The sequence below is a fragment of the Miscanthus floridulus genome, chromosome 15, assembly GCF_019320115.1.
Source record: "Miscanthus floridulus cultivar M001 chromosome 15, ASM1932011v1, whole genome shotgun sequence".
NCBI lineage: Eukaryota > Viridiplantae > Streptophyta > Magnoliopsida > Poales > Poaceae > Miscanthus > Miscanthus floridulus.
In genome coordinates, this window is record NC_089594.1 from 34,628,378 (window position 1) to 34,644,557 (window position 16,180).

A 16,180-nucleotide genomic window follows, 5' to 3' on the forward strand; every position below is an offset into this window, starting at 1 on the left:
TGTTTCAAAAGTAGATCTAGATGTTGCATATATATGCAAGTGTTTCATGTGTTTTCATATGTATGTTGCAACTGTTTTCATCTGGATGTTTGCAATGGCTACACATGTGTTTTTAAGTTTTTTTCTAGTGTTTTTTAAGTGTTTCAAACGTATATTGCAAGTGTTTCAGCTGTTTTGGACATATGTTTCAAGTGTTTCATCTGGATGTTGCAAAAGTAGATCGAGGGTTGCACATGTTGCAATGGGACCCACCTGCCACAGCTGCTGAGGCGCCACCATGGGTCGCCGTGCGGGCACCTGAGGCCGGTAGACGCATCCGCGGCGCGGCATCCACAGGCGGGGCCTGTGACTAGGATCCATGTGGGTTACTGCATGCAGATGTGGTGGTCCGACGAAATTGCAGTGTGGGGTCCACACGGTGGGGTGTTAAAAATAGACAGTGTGGGCTTTTTTCGCATGCGGCGCGGCCTCCGGTGCGAAGGATTAGGGCGTTCGATATTTTTGGGGGCTCCGGGCGGTCGAGCGCTACTAACGCCCTTCTCTTTTCCAAGTCTAAACTTATATAATGCTTTGTATTGCACATTGTAGATGGAGCACATGCAGCTTGTACAGAAAAAGATTATATTCATTAGAGCTGCATATGTACTCATGCTTGCATAGTTCCATAGTGGTTTTATTTATTCGGCCTCATCAGTCCTGGCACTATGGAAAGTCATTGTAGTAGAGATTTTTTAATATAATATAACAAATCAGTGACGACTTATCTTGCTTAATTGTATTCTCTTACTAGGTAGCGTGCCGTACGTTGCTACGGGATAACTAACAATTTATACTAAAAACACATGGATCGCACGATAAGATAACAATACTGTTAAATTAAATACCAACGTTAAAGTGACATTTAATCCAAAAAGCAAAGTTTATGAATTTAACACAGTCATGGAGTGCGCGGCGTTGCAGGTTCACAAACTCTAGAGCTTCCAGAGATTGGGTCGAATCCAACCTAAAGCCTCAGAACCCTACATCTTTTTCTGGACGGGCTTCACTTCGGATGCACCGGTAGCAATATCAACGATCTCCAGTCGATGGACCAAGTCATATGGATCCCCATACAATGGCTCAGACATATAGATTTTATTCTCCTTGTACTTGGATACACTTGTTCCACTGAAGCTTTCATTGGAATGTTTATACACAAACAGTGTCTGATCACCGATGTCCCTCACTCTGGACCACTCCGGCGTATGGTCCTGGAGGTTGCACTTGTAGATCGCGCTGCTATAGGTGAAGCTCTGTGTCTCGTGGAACGTGCTCACCATGGCACCCACAATGTGCATCTCACCATTTGATTCCAGGTAGCCGCGGTGGCAGAGCCTCGCAAATGGCGACAGCGATGGCAGTAGCGTCGCGGTTGGAGTAGTGTCGGCGGCGTTGCTGTTGCAGACGGAGATTTCTCCTAAGAACTTGTCTTGGCAGTGGACGATGGACCCCACAGAGAACTCTAGTTTGGTGTCGAGCAGCGTCCATGTGCTGTCGACTCCAACCCGGTAGAACGCGACCTCCGTAGAGCACCCAAGCATGGCCATGGCCACGCACTCATGGCCGACGGCGTCAGGCGGCGCCGAGAGCACGATCTCACGGAAGAACACGTCCCTCATGTCTTCTAGCTTGATGGCTCTGCCTGTGGCATCCACGTCCCCGTAGCCGTTGGTGGGATGGAGGACCCACCGACCGTGGACCCTAGACACGCGTTCCAATGAGGACGCCACCATGACGTGTTCGCCTGCTGGCGAGAGCTCAACGCGGGGGCACGGGCACCGACGAATGGATTCAGCAGCGTCACAGACACCGCCTCGTCCATGAGCGCCAGCCACCCACACGAGGAGCCGCACGCCACCTTGCCGCACACGTCGGGCAGCGTCTTAGACAAGACCTTCTTCCCCGAGACGCAGTAGAAGCCGACGCGGTCCAAGTCAGGGTCGAACGGGAGCAGCAAGAGCGGCCCGAAGGTCGCGAACGGGACGGCGGCGCGCCATGGGGAGCAAGCGGATCGAAAGGACGTCGCATCGTGGCCTGACGCGAGACGCTGCCCGATGGACTCGAGAAGATCCTATGGCAGGCCAGATCTCCAGTCAGGGAGAGGTAGGGACCTTCTCTTGGGATTGGGAGGCTAGGCCATGGAAGACAGATGACATCAACTATGGTTCACGCAAGAAATAGCAAGCGAGGGCGATGGAACACGTGAGCGTGAAACCAAATGAAATGAGGAAAAAGTTGTTCCTTTTGCAAATACAAAGAGGGGAAGTAATTAAATGTAGGCAGATTTGGTAAGGTTCTCAGAAATACAAAAAGATTCCTTATGTCTTCATTCTCTTTCCTTCTGTGTTAATTCTCTTTCCTTTTGCTCGTTGCCATGTATGCTGGTGCATGCAAACATGCAATGTGTATATGGATAGCTCAATAATTTTCTACTTCCTATTTTGCTGTGATTCCTTTATCACATGACAGGCAATATTCAATCAAGGAGAATGACACGATCAATCAGTAATTAAGATGTCGTGGGATTGCAGGCGTGGGCAGACGGACGAATCAAAACAAATATCACACCAAAAAATATACACACTTTGTTCTTTTTAGTTGTAGGAGATTATGAAATATTGCTACATTCTTAATAACAAATTTGTGCAATATACATAATCTCGGTGAATTCTTGGATATGCCCATTCAACTAACAAAACATTATCTTGTATGGAACCATACTATTCCATACAACCATTCAAACAAAAATCATGTATCATATGTGCAGGTAACCAAACAATTAACACGTACCATCCTATATGAACCTATCTCATCCATAATCCATCCATACAGGATGATCCATCCCAATCATTTATATACACCCAACCAAACATGAGGGGGTTCCAATGTTGTACCATGTAATTAAAAAAAAGGGTCTGTGTAGTAATCTGGTGATAGATTTCTTTTGCTAAAATCTGTCAGATTTTTAGCCAATCAAAAAAGAAGACAGCTCACCAAAATAAAATCTGACAGATAATACACATATAAATCTGTCGACAATTTTATTGGCTTTATATCTGTTGAATTTTGCATTTGAGTTGTGGACCTTGCAGTACAAAGTTTATAATGTTATAGTTCAAAGTTTTGAACCTAGCAGCACAAAGTTTATAATGTCATAGATGAAAAGTTTATGAATCCTAAGTGTAAAGTTTTAAACTAGCAGCACAAAAATTTATAATGTCATAGTTCAAAGTTCTGTACCTAAAAGTATAAAGCTTGTAATGTCATAATTGAAAGTTTATAAATCCTAGGTGTAAAGTTCTGAATCTAGCAGTATAAAGTTTATAATGTGATAGTTGAAAGTTTTGAATCTAGCAGTACAAAATTTATAATGTTATAGTTGAAAGTTTATAAATCCTGAGTGTAAAGTTTTAAACCTGGCAATACAAAGTTTATAACGTGATAGTTCAAAGTTTTGAACCTAGCAGTACAAAGTTAGTTTTTTTTGCTGAGTTATCATCTTTTTATTGGTCAAAATGGTTTTGATAGAACAAATCTGTCAGTTGATAGCTAGAGAGTCCATCCAGAGGACAGCACCAATCTTTAAACAAAATGAATGGTCCAGAATCTTATAGATTAAAAACAAGAAAATCTGTTGACATATATATATATAGCCTTTCTCTTAAAAAGAAAGGGGTAGGAGGTTCCAATGTTCCATTCCATCCCATCCCCGCTCGCATCGCGTGAGTAGACAACCGATAAAATTCTGCCGTACTAGCTCACGTCACGTTTCCTTGCCGGCGGCAACAGCACTGGGTGACCGACGACGACTTGGCTAAGGTCTTCACTTGCCTTTCACCAGCGACGATAATCGACTCGTCTCTTTCCGGGCCCACCCACACCGCTGACCACGCACCCCCAATCCCAACCCAACCCAACCCCCAATGCATCATTAGGATCTGACCCAGCTTAGATTTGTGGTAAAAGAAATCATCATGTATGCTGGATCCGCCCCTGCTTGCTGGGACTCGCGATTTTAGCCTGTGGCAACGTGGTGTGTGCTCTGGTGCATGCTCCGTGTTGCCCATGTTGCTTGGCTATTGCGGACATTTCAGCTTTGCTGTGGCCTGTAGCATCTGTCACCCACGAGATTACCACGCTCTAAAATCTCGCCCTACTCGGTAAATAACAGATTTACCCCCAATTAGATGGTTCAATCAGTTTTGCAACAAGTGAGTTATCAAAAGTTATGAAAGTAGTCATCACATATTTAGTTTAAAAATACTTCATAGTTATTTCGAAGTTTATAAGTGTGCATGTTAAAAGTTTGTTTATAATGAGTTAGACATGATTATAAATAAAATAAAACGGAAAAATGTTTTGCATACCCAATATTATAATACTGCGTCTGCCATTGCAAAACTTTCAATAAATGGGAGTATGCATAAGACATAGTTATCATACCTTTGACAATATAATACTGGAGGTTGCATAAGACATAATTATCATACCTTTCGATAAATGGGAGTATGCATAAGACACAATATGGAATGAACACAAGTCTATGTATGTATTTATAGCTTTATGGTGGCAACCTTCTACACTTTTCTATATTTTAGAATATCTCTCATGTTTATCTATTCCTCATATATTTCTCATTACACAAAATATCTAGATCTAGAGTATTCCATGTAGCATATTGTTTGCATTTATCTATTGCCTGGATATTTCTCATGCAAAATATCTAGATATCGGGGTGTTTGGGATTGCTCCACGAACTCTGTTCCACAAACTCCACTATGAAAGCAGCTCCCCAAAAAACTAGAGGCTGTGGAGCACCTCTTTAGGTGCTCTCACAACTTCACCCTTTTACCTCGAATAGAGTGCGTGAAGCTTAAACTGTTTGGCTAAAAACGTAGAGCGGACCAGTCCCAAACACCTCCAGTATTATATTGTCAAAGGTATGATAATTATGTCTTATGCATACTCCCATTTACCGAAAGTTTCTCACGTAAAAGTTTCCTATTCCATAAGATACTAGGAAGGCAAATGTGTCACATCCCCTAACTTTTTTTATACTATAATAATATTTCTTTCCTCTTAATAAAATATTGCTTTTTTCTACTCTAGAAGTTGCTTATAACCCGAAAATATATTTTACTACAAAGGGGTAAGTAAAAAAATGTTCTACCTGTAGGAAAAAAAAACCATTTGTTCCATAAAGGACATCTAGTGTTATGTAAGAGTGGCAACATTCCTAATTTATTAATTATGCAGTATTGCTATTTGTACAATACTTTTTTCAAATGCATAATTGTTTTTATAGTCAAACTATTTCTATTCTATCATGTCATGTCAAGCCTTCTTTTGCTCTTTCCTTATAACGATGTCTATCTTTTCAACTTGTATACCTTTGTTTTTGGTTGGAGCTTTTCTATGGACTTAACGCCACTATGCGCCTCTACCGTCTTTATGCCTTGCGGATAATAAACACTCGCTTAGCCAGATTTGTTTAAGGTTGATAAAGTGTGACAATGCTAACCACAAAAGTATTTTAAAATTTGCAACCTAATCTTTAACCCTGTTACAGCATAAAAATCTTCAGTAAATTATAGAATGAAAAGAGAGTGCTAAGAAGACTCAAAATTTTCATGAGATATTGAAGTGTCAGTACTCTTTATTAGTTCTTGTTGGAGCATGATTTTTTTAATGAGTTCATACCATTTTTTATTGATGATAGCAATGTTCTTAGTTCATGGGAACTATTGTTTCATGTTTAGCACAAAAATATTTAGTATTCACTTGGGAAATTGTCACAAAGAGAAAATTGTTTTTATTTTAGAAAAAATGTTGCTATCACTTCTTGGTTTGTGAAATTGGTATATGTTCTTATGAAAATGGCTTCTAGCTTCAATAGAAAAATATTCAACCATAATAAAATATATAAAGTTCTGTTTACTTATTCACAATGTACTGTATATTTACTAGCCACTGAGAGTGTACAACGAAGAGAATAGATATGAAATTTCTGTTATGTTATTTAAAACAAATTTTTACTAGCCATTGATAGTGTCCAATAAAGAGAATAGATATGAAATCAACAAGAATAAAAAATTAAAAGGGAGCGAAAGAAAAATAAAAAAAAACATAAATTTTCAAAGAAACTGGAAAAACGGCCCACAAGAAGCCCGTGCGTTTTTTTTTTCCGCCGTCGATGCATAACCTGCATTCCCCCCTCCCTTCCGTCCGCTGCATCCCCTCTTCGCTCCTCGTTCGTCTCTCCCTCTCGCTACCCTCTCGCTCTCAGACGACTGTTGGGCCGCCGCCGCCCTAGGCCAGGTGCTGAGGCTTTCGTTGGTCTCTTCGCCGGCGACGAGCACCCACCAGGTACTCCCACACCTTCTCTTCCCTTCCCTTATGCTGTGCGAAGCTGAGCACCGAAACCCTAACCTAAAGCTATTTAGCTATTTGACAAGCCTCCTAACTTCGAAGTTTTTGCAAAAATTATTGGGTGTACATGTGTACACCCATGTCCCTTTACTGGATCCGCCCCTGCAGTTTTGGCCCTCCTATATTGTAATCGGCATAATAATGGACGGCAGAAGAATGCCCCCTTGCTTGGTCGGAGACTACGAGGTGACCTTCTTACACACCTGTCTGAAGAAGCAATTTGAACTCATTTCAGGGTTTAGAGGTGCATCATGTCTTCACGGGAGCTGAGAACTAGCTTTCCAGATTTGGTGGTGGGTTTGCCCACCTTGACAGAGGGCCAAACTAATTCTTCAGGTGACTTATCATCCGAGGGGGAGCTGCAAGTAACTTGTTTCACAGAGGACATTCATGATGTCATACTTCATTTTCAGATAGTGAGGTTCCCTAAACAGGTAAATAAGGTTTCTTGGCTGCAATTAAAGTACTCAAACTGGAAGTTGTTCAAATTCATGATGTGTCATGAATTCGTTGTAATATAAGTAATTGCTTATGCCACTTCTAGTGATAGACTTCAATTTTGTTCAATGTTGTGATCAAGTTTGCTTATGGCTGTGTCCTTTCATTCAGTAAAATAAAGTTACTAGGATGTGAACTTGTGACCTGATAGCATTTAGTTTTAACATTTTGCCAGTCCATCTTGTCCTCAGACCTATGATAGATCACATATTGTTCCATAGTCCGATTAGCCCTGACCAGGTAGGCTGACAAATCAGAAAACTATGTAATAAATCGAGACCCTACTGGCTTAAAATTTGGAACAGAGTTTACTTACTCTGCTCACCCCCACAACTCTATTGGGCCAAGCTATACAGCCAAGCGCAACATGAAAAAGAAAAAAATATAGGTAAGCCAGAGAAACCCTTCTCCTGGAAGGAATAGTGCTTATGGTATTACTTATAGTTGCTGTATTGCTCATTTGCTCTATGTGTTAGCCATCTGGATAAAAAGAAGGTGCTCTACTCTACCTGATATCTACAGAGTTTCCTTTAGTAACGAAACTAAATTTTAACCCTGAAGTTATAGTCGTATCCTGTTTGTCTCTTCAAATTACATGAAAGCAATACCACTTTTAAGTATTTGGCTGTTCCACAGTCTCACTGTCAGCAAAGCTTGAACTCCTTGAAGTGTTTATTTGTCTGTCATGGTTATCGCTACTAGTGATAGACTTCAATTTTGTTCACTTTTATGATAAAGTTGGCTTATGGCTGTGCGCTTCAGTAAGACAAGGTTAATAGAATGTCATGGCACGTCTATCTTGTACTCATGATCTATGGTTGTTCAAATACTGTTGCCACACAATTAGGGCTGAATAGGCTGAGAAATCAGAAAACTATGTAGTAAATCAAGATCCTTCTGGTTTAGTATGGAACAACGTTTTCGTAGTCTGTTCACCACCACAACTCTATTGGACCAATCCATACAGCCAAGCGTAACACGAAAAGGAAAATAAAGATTTATAGGTAAGACAGAAAAAACCTTACAACCCGACTCGTTGACGGCACCTCGTGGTATGAAATGACATGCAGCTCTCATGCGTAGTTCGAGAAAAAAAATGACAGAAAAACCCTTCACCTGGAAGCCATCTGGTAAAAGAAAGGTGTACCTTATGTCTATCAAGTTTCTTTTAGAAAAGCAATTAAATTTGAACCCTGATGTTACAATCATTTCCTGTATGTGTATGTCTCTTCAATGACATGAAAGTATGCCAGTTTTTAAGTGTTTCGCTTTCCACATTGTCACTGTGAGCAAAGCTTGAACTGTTTATTTACCAATCATGGTTATGACTTGAAAATGTTTTGTATCACTTGTAATACCAGGACTAAAATCTGTCAGGAAAAAACTTGATTTGCTGCTGTACTCTCTACATTCACCATACTTTAAATGTGATTTTGTTGAATCTTATTGACCTGTTTGCAATGATATTTTTAGATGTATGTTTGTTTCAGTGCTCTCAGCATGTTTTCAATGATATTTTGGATGTATATTTGTTTCAATGCTCTCAGCATGTCTGCAATGTGGTATCTCTCATTCTTTAATTGATGTACATAGAATCTGTATGTGAGTGATCCCATTTGAGTTTTTCCTTTTTATACTTATTGATGTAGATCTATGTGTGGGTTGGATGCAACACAACAAAGTTTGGCCATTTGTATGCTGCTGCAACCACTAGGCTGGTAAGCAGTAATTGCTTTACTCTTAGAAAGGTGATGTTTAATTATTTCATTTTGTGTCATTTTTGCAGTATTGCCTCATGAGAACTGATATTTTTGTTATTTCTGTTGTTATTTTCACTATGCGGCCTTCTCATGGCGCTTGCAGGATAACAGAGTGAGCGTCACCTCTGTACTAGGTGGAACATCTGATAACACTGGATCAAGCATGGCCCGCCGTCTAGGTACTGTTTCTGTTGGCAGATGCAGTAATGAATTGCCCTGCACTCATGGTAGCTTTTAGTAACAGAAAGATTGCTCTCCCACATGTTTTAGTGCTGAAGACTGGTCTGAACATAGTCCTGGCATGCAACATCCCAAAAGACAGCCCGATGCTCGAGGTACCCACAGCCACAGGCGGGCTCAGCTCTGCACGATAATCTTCTGATGGTGTGTATCTGACGCTCACTGGTTCATGCATTCAGGCTGCTGCGGAGAGGAAGCTGGTGGAGAAGCTGAAAGGTTTGGGTTATGTCAGAACCGCAGCTGATAAGGCTAGCACTTCCACTGCACATTGATGCGCTGTGTGATGTACTCTCTCCGTCCCTAAATGTCTGTTGTTTTCGCTTCCCGAGAAACAACTTTGACTAAATATATATTAAAAAATATTAATATTTATTATACATAATTAGTATCATTGGATATATATTTGAATATAGTTTTTTAATAAATTTATTTAGAGATAGAAATGTTGCATGTATTTTCTATAAATCGAGTCAAAGTTATCGGTACGCAAATCGTGGCGACAAACATTTAGGGACGGAGGGAGTAGTAGTGACTAGTGAGTGAGCATTTGGTCAAAGTGTAGTTTCATCATTAGATGCAGGAGGAACGCTTTGTGATTTTTGCTGGGCTCAATTGATCGGGAATTATTCTGTAAGGATCGTGCGCAACGCTGGCCTGCGATTTACGTGGATACTGAGACTGGAATGGATGGAACGTGTACAGTGTAACACCTTAGAAATGCAGACTGTGCGGTGATTTGCTACTTTGAGATCCTGAGATGAACATGAGTATTGTTTTCATATAATTCAATAGCTAGTACCAAAACTGAAGCATAGCCGACCAGGTCCACTGTGCAGGCCCTGAGATTCGCCAAACAGACGATCCGGGGAGTAACCTTAGGAAGATTGCCTGGCTCACCGTGTGTTGCCTTCAATTTCGTACTCCCTGAGATGCTGCCCTAATATTAATGTATATTTATAAATGCTGGGCTGTGGGCATCCGTTCTGTCCGGATGTGGCTGGTTCATCCTCATCCACTCATACGCTCTTAAGAAAATAAATATATTCGCTTGATGCATCCTTCATCCTCATCCACTCGTACGCTCTTAAGAAAATAAATATATTCGCTTGATGCATCCACTCGTCCGCTCGCGCCCACTCCGCACTGCCATGACACCCCCTTCCCTCACCGCGTGCTCGTCGGCTGCCGTGCCATACCCATGCCCATTGCTGGCTGCGCACGCCCGTCCCAATCACCTGCGCCACTCGCCGTCCGTCCCCAATCACAGTCATGTGCGCCGCTGATGTCGTCATGGCCGCTGGGGCGCACGTGCCGTGTCGCCTTAGGTCTTCCCCGGCCGAGGCAAGGGTACCCACGAGCACGCCGTGGTGCTCGCACATCGTGGCTCGCCGCCGTCTCCCACCTCAACGGTCGGAATCGACCGGCCCCAGCCTTCCCCTCCCCTATGTTACATATGTATGTTTCAAGTGTTTCAGACGTTTCAAATGTATGTTGCAATTGTTTCATCTTGATGTTACAAAAGTAGATCGGGGATGTTGCACATGTTGCTTATGTTGCAAGTGTTTCAGAGGCGTATTGCAAGCGTTTGTTCAAAATATTTCATCATATGTTGCAATCATTTTTATCTGGATATTGCATATGTTTCACACATATGTTGCAATAGAATGTTCCAAATATTTCAGTTGTTTTTTGTCTTATGTTGCAACAAGTGGTTTCATGTTGCAAGTTGTAATTTGAATGTTTCATGTGTTTCACAAACATGTTGCAAGGGCATGTTCCAAATGTTTCATCTATTTTTCACACGTATGTTGCATTCAAATGTTTTTCATATTGCAAGTGTTCTATGTTGTTCGGCCAGGGCATGGGGATGAGCGAGCAGGGCGCGCGGCGCGCCGGGGGCCGGTGGACGGGGCACTAGGGTGCCGACGGATGGTGGTGCTACGGTCAGGGGCGCACTGGAGGCATGCTCGTCCTCAGCTACTCATTCTGGCTCCTAAGTGCTACCTGCGCAGAGAGATAGGATGGGGTCAGGGGCGACCGGCGGGCGCAGAGACGGGAGCGAAGTGCGCGCGTGGAGCGAGGCGAAGCGGACGGGGTCGGGCTGCGCGGGCGTCTAGACGCACCCGTCCGTCTGGATGTCCAGGCGCTAGCCATGCCCTAATTTATATGGTTTTTTAATATTATAAAAGCTATTGCCATGTCCTTTGTGCACGAGATCAGATTATTTTGAACTAGGTGTCGAGGTTTTCATGACACCTGAAAACCAGGTGCCGAGATTTTCGCGACACCTGAAAAAGTTACCAGTGAAAAGGGCACCTAGATTATATTGAACCACGTGCCGAGGTTTTCATAACACATGAAAAGAGCACCTTCCATATGACCTTTGAATACAATAAGCGAAGAATAACATTATTTATTTGGCATGTTTAGATAAGGCTCAATAATTCAGCAACACAACTGCTTTTGAAGATTGGAGAAAATTGCCATAATCTTGTTGCAAATGGTGACATTAGTATTGTGAGGTCATTGGTTATGATAAATTTATTTGATGTCTTGCATAAGTCCAATAGTTTGTCTACTGCGGTCATACGGAATGATACATCTTTAAACATATATCTAAATCCTTTGACTGTTGCAACATTGTCATACTAAGAGAGTTACTAGCATCTTTGGAAAAAAATTACTCCCGATTATTAAGAACCTTCCTAGTGGAAACAAGATTATTAAGAACCTTCCTAGTGGAAACATCATGACAGTGCACGACCTAAGAAGAATTATCAAAGTTCCCTTGAAAACTGCTTATAACTTTGAAAAATTCATGCATGACAAACCCAAGGAGGAACTTGAAAACTGCTTATAACTTTGAAAAATTCACGTATGACAAGCCCAAGGAGGAATTAGAGGGAGAAGAGAAATAGGAAGAGAAAGAAGGCAGATAATAAATATTGGGTTTGTGAGGAGGAAGAGTAGGGCAGAAGAGGAGGATGTTAGGGACAGCAACAACGATATTTCCAGTGGCGAAGATAGGAAGTAGCTTATCTCGCTTTGCCGAAGCTGTAACCACAGGTGGGATATACTGCATAGGCGAATATGGCTTTTTTGCAACTGCTTCCACATGCCAGATACAGAGAGACACAATTGGTCACAGACTATAGCCTTTGCTAGCCGTTCAGTTATGATGAAGGCTGCAGCTGCAAAAAAAGGATTGAGGACAACAAAGTTTCCGCATTGTTTCGTGTAAGGGCATGTATAACGGGTCTCTTGAGCCCGTCTCCACGACGTAAATTTCGCAGAAAACACCCCGCCGATGCTAGGAGACGGGGTCTGCGTCGTCTCGCGAGACGACGGGGAAGTCACGTGGCCCGAGGTTGAGACGCTGCCTCCAGCAGCGTTGTACGGGTCGCCAGCGTCCCCAAGCCGAGAGCGCGGATCCAGTGCACGCGCACGCGGTTCCGTGTGGCAGAACCACCCGGAATAGCGTACTTACGGAGGCGCTCGTCTTCCGCCAGACACTAAGCACCCCGAAAGCCACTACCACGAGCGGTATCCGTCGGGCACACCCCGAGGGAGAACCCGAAAGATCCACATTTATCCCAAGGATCCAATAATGAAAACGAGTTACAACACAAGTCCATCTCATACATTAGAGTTTCTTAAAAGTGCATTATTACAATACCAAATACAGAGTGCGGAATGATAAACAGCGGAATATTAAAAGATAACATCTAGCGATAAGATAACGAGGATTCCGTCTGAGCCCACCAGATGGATCCTCCACACAAGGAACTCCTCAAGCATCACCTGCAACAGGGGTAAATAAACCCTGAGTACACAATGTACTCGCAAGACTTATCCGATCAGTGGGAATACTTTCCCGACTCCAAGGAATATGCTAGGCTTTATGGTTGCTGGTTCTCTTTTAGCAAAAAGCAATACTAATAGTGAATCCTTATTGATACATTATTATCATCAGCCGGATTAAGTTTTCATCTAGTCAATCTATATAAGCATCTGTTCTACTTTCAAGCAAGGATTGAGCAATCGATATTGTTCCTTCTCCTTTTTCACTTCCAGTTCTTACTACGGTGCTAAACCGCAGACAAGCCGTACCGGATAACCCGGCGATTCGCGAATCAATGTACCCAGCTGGGTGCCCCGAAGACACACGCCCCGCTTGTACCCCAGGCACAAGCAGGACTAACCCACCACTCTCCTGTCCCGGGTGTCCAGGTCCCCGTCCAAACTTGGACTCCAAGCCCCCACATCCTGAGTCCCGGACTCAGTGCGGTGCAAGGACCTCCACCACCTCCTCTTCCCATTAGTCGGTCCGGAAAGAGCCGGATCCGCGACAAGAGAGCAGCAAGTCTTCCCTGCGCCCATACCCAAGTATGTGCTCGGGACAATAGTCTGTGACTTGCCTAGAGTCATATGCAACGACCAGTCCTTAATCGACACAGACAGGGAAAAAGTGTAACCGAGCTATGCCCTGTTGGCCGCAGGACACAACCCCTCACACCCACCAGTACCAACATCCACATCCCTGTCCGGTCACCATTTTTCCTTTCCATTATTTCATCATGATATCATAGTGTAATCACCTATTTGCGAGTAACGGCAGGTTACTCACGCTACCGACATCCTGAGCATAGCAGCTACTCGACCTGCACTAGTAGGACTCATGGTGGATATATCTATGCATGTAGTTTCCATAAAATGCCTGTAACGTAAATGCATATCATATAAATATATTCAGTGATCATTTAAAAATAGGGGTTATGCACCGGGGCTTGCCTTGGGCAGGCGCTGGGTCAGCAAAGTCAGCACCAACAGGCTCCTGGGCTCCCTCCTGTACGGGGATCTCCTCCTCGTACTCCTCGATCACCTCGTCGTACTCCGGCTCGTTAGCGGGCACGAAGTCTATCAGTTCGTGATCTACATGAAACAATGATGCAATGTTTAACAATATGACAACATCAACTCTTAAACTAAAAGTGCATCAATTTAATTACTAAGCTAATGCTACTGACCACGGTGCTAAGTTGTCTATTGTTATCGTCAACAAGTATGAAGTATGTCATTCATCATTATAGCAACTACCGGTATTTTTACTCCTAACGCTAATTTACGCTATATACAATAAAACAAGGGCAATAGCTATTTTATTTCGCAATACCTCCTAATGCTACAAAATTTACAGCAAGCACCTAATACCCTGGTGAGCCTACTGTAAAATTTTCAAAGCTAAAACTATTACCGATTTGCCACAATAATTCCTACCAATATTAATCTATATAAAGCTAAGCTTTCTAATTAAAATTTATGAGCCTATCATCATAACTGCTAACTGCAATCTAACTGTACTAATAAGTAGATGGTATTTTTGTGAACCTAATAAACTTGGTTTCACTATTTTTGGACATCTACACCATTTACTATCATTTATCAAAGTTGGATTCATAACTAAAATAACTAAGCATTTCTATTCTCAGGAAATAAAGAAACCGAAACATGCTTCGCAGCCCAAGGCTCGGCTCGGCAGCGGCGGCGCAGCGCAGGCCCAGCGCGGCGCAGCAGTGGCGCGGCCCAGCGGCGCGGCGCAGGCCCAGCAGCGCAGACGCCAGCGCGGCCCAGCAGCGAGTGGCAGCGGGCGCGTGCGCGCGCAGGCGCGGCAGCGGCAGCGGCTCAGCAGCGTGGCAGCGGGCCAAGCGCGGCGCAAGCGCAGCAAGCGCAGGCAGGCCGGCAGCAGGCGCGGCCCAGCAGCGCGCGGCGCAGGCGCCAGCAGCGGCTGGCAGGCCGGCAGCAGGTGGCCAGCGCGGGCAGCAGGCCAAGCGCGAGCAGCAGGTGGCCAGCGCGGCCCAGCGCGAGCAGCAGGTGGCCAGCGCGGCCCAGCGCGAGCAGCAGCCCACAGTGGCGTATTTCAACGTATTACGACTTTATTTTCCTACATGAAAGCGGCCACAAAACACGTGTGACATGGGGGTGACGTCATGGTGACGTCAACAAGCTAATAACAGCAGCGCACCATGCTTGCTCTGCTCTGCTCTGCTCGGCGATGTTCCGCCAGCCACGGAGAGGATACTACTGGGCGGTGGAGCTTCGAATGAGTGGGCAGAGCGATGCACAGCTGAAGAAGAAGCTAGCAGTGCGGTGGATTGAAATGGCAAGCTATGGATCAGTGGCTGGACGACGGCACAGACCACTATGGTCTTATGGAGCCGGCGGAGCTGCGCTTCCAAAATTGAAGCACAGTGAGGCGCTACAATCGGCGAGGTGTTGTCAATCGAGCTGCGGGCTGTCTCACGGAGCCAAGGATGCGACGAATTTCATTAACGCGCTACGGTCACGTCGAATTGAAAGCGAGAGGTTCCGTCGGCCATGGCTTCAATTAAGACATGGACTCTGTGCGGCATGGTTAGGCACCGCCATGGTCGTCAACGTACGCACCCGTGCACAAAACGACGGACACAACGAGGCGATCGTTCCGCGTGCGTGCAGCCAGAGCGAGTAAATGACAGCAGTACCAGCGCGGTGACGGCGGCGTATAGCGCGACCAAGGCACCGCGCGACATGACGGCGAGGCAGAGCTGACATGACTCGTGCGCAGAGCTTGCGTGCGGTGGCAGGCAACCGAGGCACAGAGGTGACCGTGGTCAGTGATGGCTTGTCCGAAGCAGGTGACGTGCACGGGTTTTTCTACAAATTACCAAAAGTGGCTTCGTCGACCCATTTATAGCTTACGCAAAATGACTTAAACTTCGAACGGTTTCGCGTCGAATTCCAATTCCGAGCTACCTGTTTCATTGTCGACTACTGAGTTCGTACTACAAATTTTATTAAAGTTCACATACACGATCTACATCATTTTTATTTAATAAAAATCCATTTAAAATACTGAACAATATAAAGCGACATGAAACTTAACATTTATTTCCCGTTTCAGATAACGTTTCAAATGTCATATATTGATTTATACTTCAATTTACACACATATGCACAAATACATGATGCTCCTGCGATGTTTTAGCAAAACATTACAATATAACACCGGGGTGTTACAAACCTACCCCCCTAAAAGAAAATCTCGACCCGAGATTTATGTGCCTAGTGCGAGAAAGGGACAGGGAAATATATTTGGCGCAACACTAACTATCCGACCCAGAGAGGAGATGGGGGTAATGCTTTGTTAAGTAGCTCTCTTGCTCCCAGGTGGCTTC

General features: G+C 43.9%; 1 protein-coding gene across 2 annotated transcripts; it reads left to right on the forward strand.

The window, feature by feature from the left end:
• Positions 1–3,795: 3,795 nt before the first annotated feature.
• LOC136509291 (uncharacterized) lies at positions 3,796–9,358 on the forward strand. 2 transcript variants are annotated; one of them, XM_066504104.1, is made up of 6 exons: positions 3,796–3,895; positions 6,702–6,902; positions 8,616–8,684; positions 8,830–8,905; positions 8,997–9,061; positions 9,146–9,358. In XM_066504104.1, exons 2-6 carry the CDS (start codon positions 6,720–6,722, stop codon positions 9,236–9,238), a joined length of 486 nt encoding a protein of 161 aa, XP_066360201.1. In that variant the 5' UTR covers positions 3,796–3,895; positions 6,702–6,719; the 3' UTR covers positions 9,239–9,358. The 2 variants fall into 2 exon arrangements, with proteins under 2 accessions (XP_066360201.1, XP_066360202.1); XM_066504105.1 differs by lacking the exon at positions 3,796–3,895 and adding an exon at positions 6,274–6,405 and having other exon boundaries at positions 6,704–6,902.
• Positions 9,359–16,180: the final 6,822 nt, after the last annotated feature.

What these genes read in the sequence shown, in the direction of transcription:
- LOC136509291 (XM_066504104.1), top strand. Translation starts at nt 6,720, where the DNA reads ATGTCTTCACGGGAGCTGAGAACTAGCTTTCCAGATTTGGTGGTGGGT. An exon ending in CTGCTGCAACCACTAGGCTG is followed by an intron (nt 8,685 to 8,829) that starts GTAAGCAGTAAT and finishes TGGCGCTTGCAG; the next exon opens with GATAACAGAGTGAGCGTCAC. An exon ending in AAGACAGCCCGATGCTCGAG is followed by an intron (nt 9,062 to 9,145) that starts GTACCCACAGCC and finishes TCATGCATTCAG; the next exon opens with GCTGCTGCGGAGAGGAAGCT.